The sequence below is a fragment of the Hyperolius riggenbachi genome, chromosome 4 (genome assembly GCF_040937935.1).
Source record: "Hyperolius riggenbachi isolate aHypRig1 chromosome 4, aHypRig1.pri, whole genome shotgun sequence".
Lineage (NCBI taxonomy): Eukaryota > Metazoa > Chordata > Amphibia > Anura > Hyperoliidae > Hyperolius > Hyperolius riggenbachi.
Window position 1 is genome coordinate 236,477,030 of NC_090649.1, and position 21,300 is coordinate 236,498,329.

The 21,300-nt window shown below is 41.1% G+C and overlaps 1 protein-coding gene across 16 annotated transcripts in view; it reads left to right on the forward strand.

Annotated features, from left to right (window-relative positions):
- The window catches only part of RIMS1 (regulating synaptic membrane exocytosis 1), a 443,920-nt gene that overhangs the window by 133,599 nt on the left and 289,021 nt on the right, over positions 1–21,300 (forward strand). For all 16 annotated transcript variants that reach the window (XM_068281486.1, XM_068281464.1, XM_068281474.1 and 13 more), the window contains 2 exons: positions 6,089–6,429; positions 9,718–10,574. In XM_068281486.1, coding sequence (XP_068137587.1) covers positions 6,089–6,429; positions 9,718–10,574 — 1,198 coding nt within the window. The remainder of the gene's footprint in view (positions 1–6,088; positions 6,430–9,717; positions 10,575–21,300) is intronic.

Below are 21,300 nucleotides of genomic sequence, written 5' to 3' on the forward strand. Positions count from 1 at the left end.
TTTAGAAAATATTTGACCTAGATGCAAAACATGACTGTTTTACCCGGCACATGTGGCTATATATCTATGCAGGTATCTGGCATGGAATATCTGTAATAGAGCTTGGTTTTACCTTTATGTGTCCTACATTTTAGAAATTCTGTAGTTCAAGACCTGTATTTCAAAGATATCTAAACTATCACGGAAACGTTATTCCTTTTTGTACTATAGCACTGCAAGGATTTCAACAAACTTTACTTAAAGGGAACCTTAAGCAAGAAGTATATGGATGCTGATATATTTATTTCCTTATAAACATTACCAGTGGCCTGGAGGCCCTGCTGATCTATTTGACTGCAGTAGTGTCTGAATCACACCAGAAACAAGCATGCAGCTGATCTCGTCAGATTTGCCAAGATGTCAGATGAACAACTGATCTGCTGCATACTTGTTCACAGTCTATGGCTAAAAGTGTTAGAGAAAGAGGATCAGTAGGATAGCCAGGCAATTGGTATTGTTTAAAAGAAAATAAATATGGCAGCCTCCATATACCTCTCACTTCAGGTTCCCTTTAAAGAGAATCTGTATTGTTAAAATCGCACAAAAGTAAACATACCAGTGTGTTAGGGGACATCTCCTATTACCCTCTGTCACAATTTCGCCGCTCCCCGCCGCATTAAAAGTAGTCAAAAACAGTTTTAAAAAGTTTGTTTATAAACAAACAAAATGGCCACCAAAACAGGAAGTAGATTGATGTACAGTATGTCCACACATAGAAAATACATCCATACACAAGCAGGCTGTATACAGCTTTCCTTTTGAATCTCAAAAGATCATTTGTGTGTTTACCTTCTATCCCCTTCTTCTCTCATGCACTGAACATTACAGGTTTCCTGCAGACAGCTCTGCCTGTGCCTGTGTTTGTAATTCCTCAGTATGTGTCAGCCAGCTACTTTCACAGCCTAACAGAGGAGGATTTTTATCCAGCTCTCTTCTATCACTGATAAGATAGCGGAGGAGCTGCTGGCTTATGTAAATAAAACACACACTGGAGTGTGCATAGAGGAACAGACCAGCATGGAAGAGTTGGCAGCCTTCCAGACACAGGCCGACAAGTCTGACAGGGGAAAGATACATTGATTTATTACAGAGACCGTGATAGTACAAAGTGCTGCAGTGAGCCAGAACAGATTAGAATAGGTTTAGGAACTTGTAGGATGGTAGAAAAAATGTTGTAATTTGTGTTACAGAGTCACTTTAAGTAAGCTTTTGTTTGTCTCTGAATCTGTCGGATTTGATGGAGTTAATTCTCTCAACTGGCGATAGGGACAGGAGCGGGCAATAGAGACACAGGATCGAGTTGAGGGGCCTGAGTACCACCTTGAGTGGGAAGCGCTATCAGCCAGAGAGGGTCCTAAGTGAATTGGGACCCTCTTAAAGTAAGTGCCTATCCTCGAACTGCCTGTATGTGCCTTTTTATCCAGAAATAAAAGTTGTGTATATTCCACTAAAAAGCCTCCCTGTTTGCTCTATCTGCACATTGAGTGCATACAGGTGGAGGACTGGAGAAACATATCAACTATCCAGAAAAGTACAGTAGCACTGTGTTTTCTTTATATAATTGGTATTGCTTAAAAGGAAATAAATATGGCAGCCTCCATATACCTCTCACTTCAGGTTCCCTTTAAGTAAGCTTTTGTTTCTCTGAATCTGTCGGATTTGATGGAGTTAATTCTCTCAACTGGCGAATGGGGGCCATTAATGATACAACCCCCCTGATTCCAATTTGAGTGTTATGATCGATCCGAAACGGTCATTCGTGCCTACTTACGGAAGTAAAAACCACTAACCAATCTGTCCAGGGGATTGTATTGTTAATACCCACCTCTCCGTTCACATAGACAGCAAGGCACTCTTGTCCAACTCCTGTCTGTTTTTCCTACACCAAATCATCACAACTGAAAACATAAGCCAATGGGATGTTTCACACTAATTTGTGATTTGTACATACAAAAAGAGCATCCTGCAGCATATTATCACACACTGTGTGCATTTTTTAATTGACAGCTACTGGGAAATGCGCATAGTGTCCAAAAACTCCTGTGCTCTCTGCCTAAATGCAACCACACACCCACTCTTTCTGTTACTATGGTGGCTACATATTCCTGGCAGTGCATGGAGGAGCACAACTTAAGTGGCATCGCTGTTGATATTAATTGAGCCACTCAGCTTCATTTATGCCTCTACACTGAGCAACTGAAATTCCCGCAGAATGCCACTTTGTAATGGCCATCTGACTGAGGCCTTGATGGTAAAACAGAATATCAACAAGTAAATAACTCTAAATTTATGTGTGTGTGCCTACATCCAATATTAACAGAATGAGTTGTAGGTTATTGAGGTAGGGGAGATGTGAATGAGAAGTGGCAGCAAGAGTGTGCAAAGGATTGCAGGGACAGAGAATGGGCACAGACAGTAACAGAGAAAATATAACATTGCAGAGAGAGAGAGAGAGAGAGAGTGTGTGAAATAACACAAAGTGAAAAAGATGAGCGTACAAAGCTGCTCAAGAATATTAAATTATAATCGTAAAATGGGGAATACGTTGGTAAGGAGGTTACTTGGTTCTGTATATTTAGTAGGGAATATGGCCTTCACATGGGTTGTGGGTATGAATTTAATTTTTTTTAAATGTTAACATTATCTTTTGTTTACATTCCTCAGTTGTCACATTGTGTGTAACAACTGAAACTAAGCTCTCTCTGCTTCAAGCATGCACACAGTTCAGAAGAGCTCACTAGATGATTTTTCATATATAATAAAAAGCAGCTTGAATAAAATGCAATGGCAGCTTTCAGAGCAGATAAACTGTACTTGTCATTTGTAAATAGACAGCATGGACAATAGTACTTTTGCACAAAAGCATATAGTAACTGAATGGGTAATAAACAAATAGAAAAACATATTTTTATTGAATGTTATGTCAGAGTTTCAGACTATTTTAATGCACACACAAAAATGTTTCCTGAGATCAATTACTTATTTACTCATTGGTTATATTTTTGTTATGCAACACTTTTAGAAGAATCGTTCAGATCAGATCATCCATTGATATAACATTTTTATAATGTTAAAAATATTAAATAGAACAAAAGCATAGTGAGAGGTATATTGTTTTAGTGTGTGACTTAACCTGGTCACATTCTTGCTGTGCTGTGTTTTACGTAGTATCATTGATCTACTACTTAATTGTCCATTGGTAAACTAATATTAAAATCTATTTTACTGATTGATGGCCTAAGGAAATGGATAGCTTTTTTATGGTCCTTGTCTTGTGTCCTTTTGAATGCCGATAATTTGATGGTGTTACATAGCTTATGTTAATTCATGCAGCTGGCACAGCATTGACTAAACCAGGCAGTCTGTGTTCCTCAGGTCCTGACCGGCACAGGGAATCATTTCTCATAAATTGGCAAATTCATGATTGGAAAATCAAATAATCTATGTGCTCAGAGAAGTGGTTTAATTTAATTTGTAGGAACTTTTTCTCTGAAGATGCTTGTAATCCCTTGTGTATGGTGCATGTAGACATAAAATAACTTTGTCTGTAGGACTTGGTTATGAAAACAGATGCAAGAGTGGTTAATTGCTCAGTGCATCCAATCAGAATCTTTGTTTCATGTAACGACTAAAATATCATTGGTAACTGGACAAATGCTTCACCTTTGCTCCAGTTTTCTTTGAATTGGTCTTAATAAACCAACCCCAGTGATTTCCTTATGTGTCTACTTTATTATAATGTATTTGTGACTTAATGTGAAGAGCAGGAGTTTGGATAGAATACATATTTTTGTGATAATTTTGGTTAAACCTAGCTGACTAAAAACATGGATTCTTCTTTTTCATGTTTGGGCTGGGTTTACACTTCACTAAAAGGAAACACAAAGTGAAAATAAGCTGATGGGATACACAATTGTATATATCCTTCTCCTTTTAAAATGACTATTTTCAATATCCCTCAGTTTTATCATTTAAATCTACTTTTTAAATTTTTATTGTTTCATTGTCTCTGTTCAACAACACATTAATTTAAGTATGCCAGAGCTAAAATATATGAACTTGTGAACCATTTTATCTATTCTGTTCTCAGAAGCCATTTACTGCCAGAAACATGTTTTCTGATTGTAATTCCTTATCAGCGAGGGTTACCCTGTAGTCCGAACCTGTCCTGACCTGGACAGAAACTGTCACTTGCATACCTGATGTTTAACTTTTGCAGCCAGAGAAAGAAAAAAAGGAACACTGCATAGTTATTTGTGTGCTTGGTATTTTACATACACGTCTATATCAGTGTGTCAGATATCACCTTGTGTATCCTTCAAGCTCTGTCTGATTCATGAAACAGACTACAGTGGATGAATGGACATATGGATAGATCCTATATTTAGAATAGGATATAGTCAGAAGTTATCAAAACGTTAAGGACTCCTCCACACTATAAGCATTTTGCTGATCACAAGAGCATCGTGATAAAGGCCTCATTCACACTCGGCACTTTCAGTATGTGTTTCTTGCTTAGCGCTTTGCTTATCCAGCAAAGCGCTGCAGCATAAGTAATCCCATGGGATTACTCACACTGCGTTGATTGCAACACATTTGTGATAATCACATTTGTGCTGCAAGCAGCATTTTCCTGGCGATTGCATTGCGATTCTGGACTTTGTCTTAGGGTGTGTGTGTGTTTTGGTTTGAGTGTGTTTGTGTCTTGTTGTGTCATAAGTGGACAAGGATAAATTGACTTCTAGCAATAATTTTCAATCATTTTATTAGGGGACATTTACATGTTAATCTATTTTGGATTATTTATGCGGTTACGAGTTCAAAATAAAAAATGGCCTTCTGCGTATTTTTTTTTTTTACGTATCCTTATATATGAAAGTCCCAATTAGAAAATCCAGTTGTCAATCTCCATTCCCTAGAAATGTTTCCTCATTTTTGGAAACAGATATGCGTTAAAATAATAATAATAAGATAAACAATTGTACAGTATAGTTATAATCCCAAATAAGACTGCTGAATTCCCATAGTTATGTTTTTAAGTTCATTCAGGTCTCATTCAGACAAAATTGAACCGTTTTTACTTCTTTTCTGCACTCAGCCAAGCAAGAGTTTACTGGTCTCTACTAATAGGTTATCAGAAAGATATGCTACAGTCAGACTGCGGTCAAACTGCAAAGGAACTGTCATTTTGAGCCCTAGATTCTTGATTCTAACAGTGAGAGAAAAAACAAAAACAAAAAAACCTAGTTGTAAGCAGGATTGGGACTGTACATGCACACATTTATCTTTGTGTTACATGCTACTTTAGGCTGGTTTTACACTCGGCCAATTCAGTGACCGTGCAGCAGTGTAGACTGCCACTGCATCAACGCACTGCAAAATCTGTCTTCATATGACCCTGCGTCATAGTGCAGTCACAGGGTCATATGTATAGTGCCACCCCCTCGCTCAGTGACATACTCCCTGCTGGTCAGGAAGTGCATCACTGGGATTCCAGTCGATCCGCGCATGCGTGCCATTATGCACTGTGCACCGCCATTTACACTGACTGCATCACCCATTGACTTACTTTACTGCTTGATCTGTGCAGTAAGCGCGGCTTATGGGGTAACATGCTGCAGACTTAGCTACTGCATTGCGGCGAAATCAAACATTTCCATCATGCACTGTCACATTACGTCAGTATGAAAGTCTCCATAGACCTTCATTGACTTGTTGGCCTTTTCTGTGTGAGAGTAGAGAGAAGTTAGGTCATAGTGAAATACTGGCAATATTACCAATATTTCATTATATGAATTAAGTAGTAGAATATTGATAACTTTACCAGTATTCAACTACTGCTATTTCCTGCGCCCTTTCAACCAAATTTTTTCGGTCTATGCCGCGCCAAAATTTGCGTGCGGGCTTTTAAATGAATGCGCATACTGAATTGCCATAATCCATTTATTCTGTCCGTTTTCCTGCATGTCAAAAATAGCTGTGGAACAATATCGTTTGTTTGTTTTTCAACAACTTAATTGATACTGTTGTTTTTTTCTGTTTTAATTAGGTTATGTGGGTTTGCAATTTGTGCCGAAAACAACAAGAAATTCTTACAAAATCAGGGGCATGGTTTTTTGGAAGTGGGGCACAGCAGCCAGCAAGCCAAGATGGAACGCTAAGTGACACAGGTACTGGTGCTGGCTCTGATGCCCCAAGAGAAAAGAAAGCAAGACTACAGGAGAGATCTAGATCTCAAACTCCCTTAAGCACGGCTGCAACAGGAAGTTCCCAAGACACCTCAACCACTAGTTTACAATCTGATAGGAGCAAAGGTTCAGAACCATCATTACCGTCTGCAGTTCAAGATCAGAAGACTTCAAGGTCGAGGAGTGAACCCCCAAGAGATAGGTAAAGCGGGAAATTGAATAACTTGGCTTTAGTCAAATAAGTTTTATTTGCCGGCCTATAGACACAGCTCAGTAAACCAAACCCATACTTTTAAAGGACTACAGAAGTGAGAAGAATATGAAGGCTTCCATATTTATTTCTTTTTAAACAATACCAGTTGCTTGGCAACCCCGCTGATCTATTTGGCTTCAGTATTTTCTGAATAGCATGAGAAACAAGCATGCACTAATCTTGTCAAATCTGACAATAATGTCAGAAACATCTGGGCCCATATGCAATTTACATTTTCTCCTTAGTTTTCTCCTAGGAGATAATTTTTCATCTTCGATTTAAAATAACTTTTTGGCACTTCACAGTGGAAAAAGTATCAAAAGTAGGTGAAAAGGTACTGTCAAAATTAGTTTGCATATTTGCTTGCTTGCTTGCTGGTGGTTTAAAATGCATGTTATGTACAAGTTGTGTAAATATCACCTTGGAGAAAACTCCGGTGAAAAAGAGAATTGCATATAGGCCCTGATCTGCAAATGCTTGTTCGGGTCTTTGACTAAAAGTATTAGAGGTAGAGGGTCAGCAGGCAACTGGTATTGCTTAAAAGGAAATACATATGGAAGTCTCCATATCCCTCTCACTTCAGTTGTCCTTTAAATGTTGTCTGAATTTAAACTAATCATATGTTAAAATTTACAGGATCTACTCAAGGTAAGCCGGCATTCCGTGTTGCCTTACAACATTTACTACTGCACTTGTTCTAACAAATGAGGCTGTGGAGAACTAAGACCAATTCTTTTGTATCTTGGCTACCCCTATTTATTTATTTATTGTATTTATAAAGCACCAACATATTACGCAGCGCTGGACATTAGTTTAGGTTACAGACAATATTTAGGGGTGACATACAGCAATATGACAATACAGGAATACAAGAAAACCAGATCACACAGCACAGTATGAGTACAAGGTAATGCTTAGTCAGTCACTGGATGGAGCATGGAAATTAGGCAAGTTAGGTTCACTCAGATGCACAGCATGGGTGCACAGTAATGGAGGTGCATGATCAGGTAGGACACAAAAGGAGGACCCTGCCCAAAGGCTTACAATCTAGAGTGAGAGGTAAGGACACGAACGGCAGGGGACCAGAGTTCAGCTGTGGGTTTAGAGCACTTGTGAGGGGTAGTAGGCCAGAGTGAAAAGGTGAGTTTTGAGGGCTTTCTTGAAGATGTTGAAGGAGGGGGCTGCCCTAATGGGTGGAGGTAGGGAGTTCCATAGTGTCTCTCTTGAGAAGTTCTGGAGGCGTGCATGGGACTGGGTGATGCGGGGGGGCGGTTAGGCGAAGTTCATTGGAAGAGCAGATTGAGCGGCTAGGTGTGTACCTCTGAGTAAGATCGGAAATGTAGGTTGGACAGGTTTTATGGACAGATTTGTAGGTCAGACACAGTATCTTGAATCTGATTCTGGACTGGATAGGAAGCCAGTGGAGGGATTCTAGGAGGGGATCTGCCGTGGTGGAGCGATGGGAGCAGTGGATAATTCTGGCTGCCGCATTCATGATGGACAGCAGTGGGGCTGTACCCTTCATGAAAACCTGACTGAAGCCATATGCCCTTTTTGCCAACTTTATCTTACTCAAGCCTTGACACTGCAGCAGAGGTGTAGCTTAATGACTTCTGGACAGGTGGTGACCATGCCCACACCTGTCTACATGACTGTAAGACAGCCTGAAAAAGAGATCTGTCTATGATTAAGCAGGAATATGACTGTGTTCGCTGCTCTTGAACTATCGTTAAACGATGGCTTAACACATCAAATTTATCATCCCCTTTTACATTATTTGCAGAATGTTTGTAGAATGTGTGTGATGCTAGTTTGGCCCTATTTTACATTCCGGTTAGTGGTTTCAAAGAACATCTTTCATTAAAACAAAACTTAAAGTAAACTTGGGACAAGAATAAAGAAAGATTTGATACTTACCGGGGCTTCCTCCAGCCCCATAAGCACCTCTGAGTCCCTCACCGTCCTCCCGAGAGCCTCCGTTCTTCAACTATTGGTCCCGGGAATCTGGCTCAGCTGCGCATGTGGAGAGCAGACCGACTGGCGCGACTGAGTCAGATTACCGGGACCTATAGCTGTAGGACGACGAGGCACTCAGCGGTACTTCTGGGGCTGGAGGAAGCCCGGGGTAAGTATCAAATCATTCTTTATTCTTGTCTCAGGTACACTTTAAAAAAACACCTCTTCATGGATATTTATTATGTCCTAATTTATACTGCATATTTCATAATATGGATGCATATTTTCAGAATGGATCTAAACCAATTCACTTTTTCTCTTAAAGCAAATGTAAAGTGAAATTAAAATACAAAGTCAGATACTTAAATATGGAGAGGGAAGGCTCTGAATCTAATAGAGTCTTCCTTTCACGGTCCCCTCGTCCAAGCACTGTTACCCCCATTCAAATATGCTGACTCAGGAGGCTTTGGGAGCCCGAGAGCTCCTGAAGACAGGTGGCTCCGAGCTGCGAATGCATGCACACCCATTCACAGTCTTCAGGAGCTCCTGAAGCTTTCAGAGGATACTCAGAGCTGGATTCGAACAATTGGATGAAAAGCTCTTGCGGGGGTGACAAAGTGACATTAGCTGGAGGAGGGCGCGTCATGATCCATCCTTCCCTTCCGCTCCTGCTTCTAATGCTTTCAGGAGCAATGACGCGCCCTCCTCCAGCTAATGTGTTTGCCGTTGCATAGCAAACAACAATGACGATGCGGCGGCGGCGGCAGCCCGACACACGGAAGTCTGGGGCTGATTGGCTGGGCAGAATTGGAGCGAGAGCGGTTGTCTCTCGCTCCTCATAGCAGGCTACTTCGGCGTGTCATCCGCTGAATAATGCGCTGATGTGGGGAAAGCTGAAAGTCGGGTAATTCACTGCTACACTGTAATATATGAATCCCCTCTCACAAAATGAGCTGCCCCATTCCCCGTCGCCGTCAGTTTCACAGGGGACGCAGCCTATAAGGTAAAATAAATAAAAAAAGATGCTGCACAGCAAAAAGATATGCTGTGTTCGCTTAGACTATTGATGGGATTTTGATTTATGCTACTGATAGAAATTGATAAAGTTTGATAGTATTCCATTCATAGTTATATTGTATCAAATGAAATGTATCTGTGCAAGATAAAATATGAACAGTATTGTAGGAAGCTTTGATGTGTTTGCTGTGGATCATGACTACAGTGTAATAGGAGGAAATTATATTATACCCTGTAAATAATTGCTTGCTTACTCATTTCCAGGAAAAAAACTGTAGCAGTTTCTGAACAGAATGGAAAAGTCTTAAAAGGTGAACGCAAGAGAAATCAGAAATTAAATCAACAAGGTCAGTCTTATTCTGATGAACATAAAGAAAGAAGAGAGACTAGAAAATTAGGGAAAGGAAGATCCCAGGATATTCCAGAAAAATTGGAAGAAGGCATAGTCTTAGAGGATAATAAACAAAGACTCGATGATGAATATCAAACACGGTATAGGAGTGACCCCAACTTAGCTAGATATCCCGTAAAGCCACCACCTGAGGAGCAGCAAATGCGCATACATGCCAAGGTTTCAAAGGCAAGGCATGAGAGGAGACACAGCGATGCATCCTTACCCCACACAGAACTTGAAGAATCAGATGTTCCTGAGAATAAATTAGGTAAAAACTCTCAAGCACCAGGAACTCAGGATAAAAGAACAATTCTAGAAAGTCAGCAGTCCTATTCCATTGATAGAAATGGTGATGGACCTATTTCTAAGACCAAGCACGTGTCTAATCACAGCCCTCCAAGTCCCAGACACAGCCCAGTACCCCCTGAACATATAGATTCCAAGAACCATGATTCCTTCAAAAAGCAAAGTCGGTTAGATCCTAGCTCTGCTCTTTTAATGAGAAAAGCAAACCGTGAAAAAATGGAGACCATGTCACGGAATGATTCGCTTAGTTCAGATCAGTCTGAATCTGTTAGGCCTTCCCCACCAAAGCCTCATCGGTCAAAGAGGGGTGGAAAGAGAAGACAAATGTCAGTAAGCAGCTCAGAAGAAGAAGGAGCTTCAACACCTGAATATACCAGCTGTGAGGATGTGGAAATAGAAAGTGAAAGCGTCAGTGAAAAAGGTAAATAAAATCGTTCAATATTTTGAGATGACATATATTGCTGTAATGCATTTATCTTGCCATTCTGTCACAAGTAACTGTGGCGTATTGGTAATAATTTGATAAATGAATATGCTAACATTTGGTTTTACGAGTGATTCATAACACCTTGTTACTTTTCATAATTGTTTAAGGGCTGTGTTTTGTGCTTCCTCTTTAACCAGGCTATGCATTATTGTACTTTGGTCTCAGGTAAACCAGGGGTCTGTATTGTTACACCGGAATGTTTGGATGATGTGATTCTGGCATCTGTAGAGAATGTAGACTAGAGTGGCACACCCCAACCCTCTACTCTTCTGTACTACAGCCTCTGCAGGATATATTACTGAAGGAATATGATGTCAATACTTGTGTCCCAGTACCTTTAGCATGGATTCATTCTTTTCTGTGGAGTTGTAATGAGCAAGAGTCAGAAAGAATGGCAACTGAAACATTCCAAGAGGTTGTCAGTGTGGAACTGCTAAACATTAACAGACAATGGAATTGTCTGAAGGGTACTTTCTCTAGTGGGGAGATAAACAGCTAAATATTCATTCTCTGCTCTCTCAGAACTCCATTCCCTTGTCACCTCACTGCTGCTTTGGAAATGCCTGAAATTTGGCACCACCCCTTCATCATGTGGTTGCTCTGATTTCATCCCCTGACATCCTTTATATGATGATGATGTTGTAGTGTGTGCACATACAGAAGTAAGACGAGGGGTTAGGAACACTCAGACTTGTAGAAGGACAGGATGCAGTGAGGACAGGGTGGTAAATATGCTCAGATTTTTCATTTCAGACAATTTGTCCTTTCTCAGAAAGAGGGACTTTAAGATAACATATGTTGCTGCTGTACAGAACTATTTCCATAGCTCGCAACTGTCCCTCTTTTGGAGGGACAGTCCCTCTTTGGGAACCAAACCTCTCTGTCCCTCATTCTTCCTTTTGTGTCCCTCTTCTAAGACCGATGTATAGATCTATATTAATATGTTTTTCTACTGAAATATGTGTTTAACTGACTCTAAAGTTTATTCCCATTTATTAAATATATACAGTATTTCTTATATTCAAACATCAAAAAGAAGAAAAACTAATGATGCTACAGAGGACCAGTTGTTTTTTTTTATGATAAAATGACATCTTTTGATTCTGAATTCCTTGTGATATGCATGGTGAGCGGTGGGGGCGTGGTTAGAGGTGTGGCAGGGGCTTAAAGTGTCCCTCTTTCTTATTTCAAAATGGTGGGAGGTATGCTATTTCTATTATCTTTCAGTTGCCTACTTATAAAATGGTTATAGCCTGCTGCTTCATACCTGGCTCCACATCACAGCAGGTTGCAAAAGAAACATCAGACTAATTATGAAAGGTCAATGCATTTATGTGAAGCTGAGCATTATTGTGTTGTTTATGTTTCCCCAAGTTGGTGGTACCAGTCACATGATGTTGGAAACTCTATATGACTTGGTCAAACAATGTGAGTGTCACCTTGTCCTGCTAAACCTGTCCATAGTTATGCATCTGACTCTGGAGGGGCAAAGTTTATACTAAAAATGCAACCCATACACAATTGGCCAACAGTAGTATTGCCACCTGTCGCTGATGCTGTCCTTCCCATTGACAACTCTTGTGGCTCATCCTTTCTCCTATGCATATTATTCACTTGCTCTTAAAAAGGTACAGAGAGCAGTGCACACATATTGGAATAGCCTTGCATACCAGGCTGTTCCCCGGCATAATCACACATTTCACACAGGGGATGTGCTGGGAATGGACTAATGTAGGGTGCCACTAAGAAGTCCCCCCACACACACTGATGCTTGTTTGTATGAGAACTTATGAAGAAGCATGTGATCATTTTGACCAGGTGAAAGATTTGTAAGGCTCTGGTTTGCTGGTCACGATCATGTGCCAAAAAAAGAAGTGAGCAGAGCAAACCAGAGGCTTCCAAATCTGTCATCTGACTGAACTAATCACTTGCTCCTAAATGAGTTTTCATACGCATGAGCATCATTGCTTACGGGTAAGAGATTGGCCATTCTGGATTAATGTTACATCTAGTAAGAAAGGAGATAGCAATGAGGCAGTTACATCTACTAATGAGGGTGATAAGAATAAGAAACGATTACCATTATTATACTAATAGTTATGGGAGATGGATGGGTGATAGAGTTAGGCATAGGACAGAGATGAAGTGAAAAGAAATTCAGAGGATCTTGGAAATAAATCCTTACAAATATAGCAGGGGAACTTTGGTCTCCTGGTAATTAGCACTCAGATAAATGGCAACCCAGTTTATTGGTGCTTATTTAATATGTTTTTAGCAGGGCCTGCTACTCCTTACAAGGAGGTGGTGAGACGGCGTAGACCTGCAATTATGGTGCAGGTATTAATAATATTTCCAACAACCATTTAAACTAGGTATTGCCTTGGATTGGCTTTGCTTTCTGACATCAACCTTAGTTATTATTTTTTTTTTATCTACGCGTAAATAGGCCCCACAGGAAGTTTGTCCTAAACAGAAATGCCCAGACATAACGTCGAATTCGGAGACAATAGGCATTATGTGAAATAGACATTTTCACAGTGTTTCCACTTTAAAGAATTAGATTAACGAGCATGATTTTTTCCCTCTTTTTATTTGGGGTAAAATATCTTCCGTTATAGCTTTAGGCCCATTATTGCAGTATTGAATAGATAAAAAATTCCTAGCTCTGAAACAACATCTTACAGTAGAGTTTGGATGGCAATGATATGGATTTTTAGCAGCACGGCATTGTTACATATCATACAGGGAACATGCAGAGGGAACTTTCTTTTTTGTACATTACATAAAATGCTGTGGAGGTGGAATGACCAAACACAATACGTTCAGAACTGATCTGTGGGAGGCATGGTAGCATCTAGTACCCTTGTCTTCCAGCACTAGGTCATGTTGCATGGGCATTGAATTAAATACATTGTTGACAGTGCATCACATGTAAAAAAAATGAATGGACAGGAATCCCACACCCTGGCCTTGGGTGAATGATCATGTCTCCCTTGATTCCGTAAACATTTTGGCAGTTCATATGGTGTTTCCATCTTGGAACACTAGAGGTCACTCAAAGACAGCTTATTTCCTTCCTATTTAGTTGACTGTTGTTCCAGCTTCAGGAAAGAGATTACAAAAGCAATATACAGTATTTTAAGTGTAAACAGCAAAGCCCTGTGTACGATGTATATGGAATTAGAGAAAGTATCCGCACACCTATGTATAAATGCTGAGTGTGCTAGGGTCATTGTAAATATTCCAAAATTAGAGAAAAAAAGGAGGCCCTTTAAGAAAGCACCAGTCAGCTAATAATATATCTAATAAAAAAAAGTCTTTATTTATACACACATGAAAAAGTCACAATGTATAGTTCATATGAGATATATGAAATAATGGTATGATAATGTACATATATCCTCATATACTTATACCAACCCAAAAATAAAAACAATTAAAAACACATAATTGCACAGCCTCACCATCTGATCAATATTGCACATCCCCACAAAGGTAAATCAATCAAATGATACGCGCGTATATTAGCACGTGCAAAGCCGGTTTGCACGTGCTAAGTGGCTTTTCACTGGCGTGCTAACACTTAGTAATCATTTAAGTTGGTCACCACTTTCATTAATCCACCAAGAAGAGTACTACAGTAGTCAGAAGACTACAATCACCTTCATGCCTTCTGTAATGTCAGTTTTGTCACAGAGTATAATGTACTGTACTTAAAAATATTCTTCACAGAATGCTTTAAACGGATTGTGTTTCCTTTACAACTTATTCACAGCTCTGGCTGGGCCATGGTTTGCATGTGGCTGTCAGAATTGCAGTTGCCATCATATCTCTAGGTTTATTCCGCTGCTATGTGAAAAGAAGCCAAGTAACTGAAAATGAAGCTGTGTATCTACTGACAGAAGCTCCTGCAGCTGTAGCTGTCAGTCTTCTTTCTTGTTCTCTGCAGTGTTCAGGGCTGCAATCTGGCCCGCCGGAATTCTTCCAATTTGCTTCCTATAGAACTTCTCACATTTTTATTTGCATTGCATACTTAGATGGAAAATGGAACTGATCTATTTGGTTGCTGTCACTTAAAGAGGAACTGTAGTCAAAATAACATAATGACTAAAGTTGCTTATTATTTCACAATATTAATTTAAAAAATATTTAGTTAGTGTTTGCCCATTGTAATATCTTTCCTCTCCTGAATTACTTTCTGAAATGTATCACAGGGGGCAATATCTTTAGTACTGGCAGGTGATCTCTGCGGAATGTTTGTTTACTGAGAGTTCTAAAGCCAGTAGAAAAGATCTGGTCTGGTCACTCAAAATGCTCTGGTGGGGAGATTTCCTCATAATAAACAGCTTTGGCTAAGCCTCGGTGGGAGAGGGGGGAGGGTTACATACTAATAGACAGCAATATATAGCTATAGGAACTGTTTCTGAAAACAGCATATTTAACATAAAAGTGGGTTTGCCGAATAATTTACTGCAATGTATCATATATTGATACGCTTCCTCTTTAAAGCAATACTGAAGTGACCTGGGAGAGAAAATAGAAGATAGTCCCCTATGGAGAGGGAAGACTCTGCATCCTATAGAGTCTTCCTTTTTGTCCCTCAGTATCCTGGTTCTGATAATACGATCTCATATATAGGTCAAGTATATAGGCAAATGGTAGTAGAAAGACCTAGGTATGGGAGTTGAGTACGGGTACTAATGAATCCCATCCATTGTTATTGAAACTTCAGCTGCCCATTTGGTGAGAGCCATATCTAGCACATGCTGGCACTACCTTGATAAATGATGGGCTATGGTATGATAATCTGAGTGTATATCTTGATTTATTGTAAGGACCTAGGTTTAGGTTCAATGATATTCTCATGTGTCTTGTTGTTATGTACGGCATAATTATAGACATTTTTAGAATGCGGGGGGGGGGGGGGGGGGGTTATTGTCTTCCATTTGAATTATTCTTTTCCTTTTATGAAATATTAGCACACTAGAATCTAAGGGTAGTATCAGTTCATAGCATTTGTCTGTCCTTTCTGATTTTTTTGAGCCCTAAGTCATCAGCACAACCCCTGAATGCTGAACCAGTTCTGCAGACTAATCAATGTAAACTGCTGCAGTGTCTAGGTTTTGAAGGATTTAACACAGAAAGAAGTAGAGGGAGTCTGTTCATCACTCTGTGCAAACTAACTGCCCTCTGCCTGCGAGGAAAAGGAAGAGTTGGCGATGGCTTTAATTGAATTGTGCTGGGTAATCTACCTTCAGTGTGTTGTACCTCAGGCGAGTTCCATCTATCCTTCTTACTCACCTTAAAGAGAATCTGTACTCTAATATTCTTACACTAAAAAGCATACCATTCTATTCCTTATTTTCTCCTGTGCCCCTCTGTGCTGTTTCTGCCACTCTCTGCTGCAATCCTGGCTTGTAATTAACAGTTTTAGGCAGTGTTTACAAACAAGCCCCTGATGAGTCATCTATGACGAAACTAGTAGGGCGGAGCCTAACCACGGAGGGAGACGCTGAACATCGAGGATTTTACTACTGATATGCGCATATTTTACTGGAATCTTGTGAGTGCAATTTTAAATATTTTTACTGGAATAAAAGCGGTGTTACACTATGGAAGTGTTTGTTTGAGTTCAAAGGTGCTGTCTGCTTTGCTGTCTGCTTTGAAGAGCCAAGAGAAAGAGTATATTGAATACAAAACGCTGTTGTTGAGCCTGTAAGGCCAGCCAAAGCTTTTGGTGAGAGGCTAATATACTGGTGCCTGAGTGCGGGAGATAGAGTGGTGCTGGGTCACAGCCTGAAAGGGCTTGTATGTCAGGCACTAAAGGGTGTGCACTTAGGACTAACGTTTTATGCTATAGAAGTGCTTTCTCTTACATGTGCGGTTTGTATGCGGCTGTCGAGCGGCTGAGAGCACGGAGGAGAGTAGTACTGGCTGGGCCACACGCGAGAGAGCCAACTGTAGTGATTGGCACGACTGTCTGGTGAGCATACCTGAATTCTGCTAAGGATCCCCTGTGCTGCTGTAATTGGAAACTGCAAATTGGGACTTGTGAACTGGGACCTGCAGTTTTATTATAGATATGAAAACGGTTATAATGGACTGATTCACTATTTTTATTCTAATAATTTATAACGGCAAACAACAGTGGAGGACGCTGGGCTGATAAATTATACACAGTAACATTGTAGCCATAAGTATTTGTATGATTAACACCTGTTGAGCGCTGACATCATTTAATATAGAAGTTGTGTAGAGGGTATACACCCCTCATTGAGAGTAGTGCACCAGGACTTGCTTAACATTTGAGATTATTATTATTTTAGATTATTATCATTATTTGAGATAGTTATTTAGGGACAGAGGAGCGCACTGAATATCCCGTTCTGAAGTGTTTACAAACAAACTAACCAGCTTGTGATAGGCTCACATAAACCGAGTATGTGAGTCATACAGAGTGTGCAGGGGGCCTGCAGAGGGTGTGTATCGTTTCTATCCAATCACAAGCAGCCCTGCACATTCCACACATTCAAGCCTTAGCCCGACAGACATGACAGAGGAAAGGAGATAAGATTTATTACAGAGACAGTGCAATTAGGAAAGGCTGCAGTAAGCCAGAAGACATTAGAACAGGCATAGGAACTTATAGGATAGAAGAACTAAGGCTGAAAAATTTGTTACAGAGTCTCTTTAATGTAAGTTGTTGACAAAGGCCTTACATGCATTATATTGTAAAATTCTAACCTGTTATCCCTTAGAACTTCTTTCAGAAAAATCAAAATGACCATACTTCCTGTGTATGCAGAAAATGCCTTAAAGGGAAGGTGCAAGCAAAATAAAAAAATGAGTTTCACTTACCTGGGGCTTCTACCAGCCCCATGCAGCCATCCTGTGCCCTCGTAGTCACTCACTGCTGCTCCAGTCCCCCGCTGGCAGCTTTCCGACCTCGGAGGTCGGCGGGCCGCATTGCGTACGTTTTTACGCATTCCCGCTAGTTAAGAACATTAACACATACTTTTTTACGCGTTACTGGTTTAATGCGTAAATTTTTACGCATTGAACCAGTAATGCGTAAAAACGTATGTGGTAATGTTCCTGCACTAGCGGGAATGCGTAAAAACATACGCAATGCGGCCCGCCGACCTCCGAGGTCGGAAAGCTGCCAGCGGGGGACTGGAGCAGCAGTGAGTGACTACGAGGGCACAGGATGGCTGCATGGGGCTGGTAGAAGCCCCAGGTAAGTGAAACTCATTTTTTTATTTTGCTTGGACCTTCCCTTTAAAATACAATACAAAGTGCCCACAACAGTAAAAGTCAATTCCTTACCTCTTAAAACATCTTTGCTAATGATCTCCTTAACCACTTAAGGACCAGGCTCTGCTGCAGTCATCTGTGCTGAGCGGGCTCTCCAACCCGCAGCACAGATCGTGATTGTGCCAGGGCGATCAGACTTCCCCCCCTTTTTTCCCCACAATCCTTCAGGGCAAAGGTGAGACGTCGCTCCTCCCAGGAACAGGAACAGACAGCACTTCCCCTATAAAAAAGTCACATGGTTAGTCCACCCTCAGTGCTGTTTGTTCCTGCGTCCAGGCAGGTCGGCATCTCCCCTCTGGGTGAAGCCTGTGTGCTGGGCTGCAGGTGGATCCTTCTGGGTGGCTGAGACTGTGGTACTGAGGCAGTCTGGCCATGCGCCTCAGGCTGGATCTTTACTGGGGTTTGCCTACCTTTCTCTCCCGCTGCCAGGGAGAGCAAGTGCGGAAGGCGTGGGTTCCCCTGGGCGGCCTTGCGGCAGAGGAGCAGGACGGAGGTAAGCCAGCGGCCATGTGCAGCGTGGAGCGCATTGCGGCCATTAGGACGCTTGGCCGCGTCCGGATGCGTAATTTCCGGCGGGTATGCCGAATGTAGCAATTTGTAGAGCTGGTTCATTACTCCTTCTGAACCTCCGGTCCGCCCCTCATCCAATTGCGGCAGGCCGGATATGTTTTAAAAGGGAGGCTGCGCAGGCCTGTTTGCACTGTTGCTCCGAGGGAGTTTGGTCCTGCGCTGGACATGAAAGTTTGGAGACATGTCAGACGCTGTGAGGATTGAGAGCAACCAGGCTGCCCAGAAGGTGAGATAATGGCTTCTCTTTCTGGGCTAAATGTGCTAAAGCTGTACAGAGTCACATGCCTTGTTGGTTTTGTTTCTTTGCAGGCCAAAACTGAGGCCGCTGCTAAATCTGCTGAGGCTGCTGCTGCAGATAAGCATAGGCTCCCTCCTAATTATAAGAGATGCCCTTTGTGCAATGTTAAGTAATGTTGCCCTATGCAAAGACTGTCAGTTGTGCATAGAGAGGGTTATGAGGGAGGAGCCGGGTCACTCTGTTCAGAATACATTGAGATCCTTTAGAGAGGAGATTAATGCTTCATTGGAATCAATTAAGTCTTCATTATTGAATGCTAATCCATCTACTTCTCAGGTTGCTGTATCTGGGGTATCTGTGACTGAGGTTGATGTTAGTCAGGCTGAGTTTGCAGCTAGTTCTGAGGATTCAGACATTAGAGAAATAAAATCTGAGTCTGTTCCAAAGTTTAAATTCCGTATTGAGGATACGGAGGCGTTGATTGCTGCCATTAATTACTCTTTTGGAGTTGAGTAAGGATGTGGTAGCTAATTTGTCTATTCATAATCAATTATACAAAGCTAAAGGATCCACTGGATAAAAAAGTGGATGCTTATTTGAAGAGGTCTTTGTAGGCTAGTGTGGCTATGTTTAGGCCGGCTGTTGCCTCTACATGTATGGTCAGAGCTTTGGAGCTGTGGATTAATCAGCTCAGAGCTAATATACTGGCACCTGTTGAGCATTTGTTGAATTCTATTGCGATTCTCATTAAATCTGCTGCATATTTAGCGGATTCCTCGGCTGAGGCAATTAGGTTTACACCCACTGCTGAAATTAATGATCAGCTTTGGAAAGTACATCGAACAAAAAGAAAAAAATTTTCCTAAAAAGAAAAAAGCTGTTGCAACTAAAGTTTTTTTTGTGTGATCAAAGAGATGCCTCTAAAGATCAGAGAAAAGGCAGAAAGTGGACTTCTGACAAGTCCGGGAAAAGGGGCTTTAAATATAAAGCTCCGAAAACCCAGTCAAAATCCCAATGACTCGTGTAAGGCGGTGGGGGAGGCTAAGATGCTTCTCTCTCAGGTGGGCAAAAGGGGAAAAAAGCCCATTTATTTGCCAAACAAGAAAGTTTGGTTACCAAATAGTTTGCGCTCCATCCATCGTCAAGATTTGTGGTCTCAAAGGCCCCAGGAGAGCCCACTCTGTTTCCAGAAATTTTGAGTATATTGCAAAACATGCTAAAACAGAATGTATTTTATCCTGTGCCGGATCAAACAATCCGAAACAGTCTGTATGCATGTTGAATTATTAGGGCTCTGTACAAATTAACAAGCTGACACATCATTGCATTCCAGCGGTGTGTAGCTGCTAAGGGTAACAATGGTTAATTTGCATATAGTCAGCAGTGATGCACTGGGAGACATCTCAAGCTCACTCCAACCTGAATTATTGCAAATTCTTTCGGTTTTAAGAAAGCAAACTTTTTTGCTTTTCTTAGCATTTTAGTAGGAGGGCTTTTAGGACCATTGTAGCCTCTTACACACTCTGAGTTCTGGGTCACCATGAGCTTGCTGGTTAGTCTGTATCCTGTGCCAGTAAAGGAACAAAAGCAAAGCTTCTGTTTCACTATTTTTGTAGTAAAAAGTCGTCGGGCAAGTTCCGCCTGATTCTGAACCTAAAAATACTTAACCTGTTATGAGACAGAAAAAGTTCGGATGGAATCCATTTTTTCAGTAAGGGAGCTACTGTTTCCAGGGGCCTTTATGGCATCTCTCGATCTAAGAGATGCATATTGGCATTCACCAAAAATCGCAAAAATTCCTTAAATTTGCAGTTGGAGTAAATAGGAGGGTAGAATACTACCAGTTTGTTTGCCTTTCGTTTGGGATCACTTCTGCCCCAAGAGTGTTCACAAAGATGCTGGGAGAAGCATTGATTCCGTTAAGAGAGCAGTCGATTTTAATCATTCCGTGTTTAGACGACTTGCTTATTCTCGGAAGTTCAGCAGATCAACTGACAAACCATTTAAATCTGGTATCGGAACATCTCCGATCCCTAGGTTGGATTATCAACCTAGAGAAGTACTCTTTGATTCCAAGTCAGAGAACGCCTTTTCTAGGCATGCTAGTGCATTCATTAAAACAGAGGATTTTCTTTCCTCCGGAAAATATCCTAAAGATAAATTTGGCAGTGAAATCATTACAGAGGGAAGACAAGGTTTCCCTAAGGATGATTTTGTCTGTGCTGGGATTGATGTCATCCACAATGGTGGCAGTACCCTGGGCACTGGCGCACATCAGGAAGTTGCAGAGTTTCCTTCTAGGAAATTGGGACGGTCGTCCATAAACATAAGATTTCAAAGTCACAATTCCTCAAACTGTGGTGTTGTCTCTGCAGTGGTGGTTGGAGGAATCCAACCTTGTGAAAGGAAGGCTTTGGAAGGAGCCTGTAGACAAGGTAATTACTACGGATGCAAGCGCTTGGGGCTGGAGAGCTCGTATAGCTCACAGAGCCTTTCAAGGGAAGTGGACAGAACTGGAGTCTGAGGTCATCCAACTGG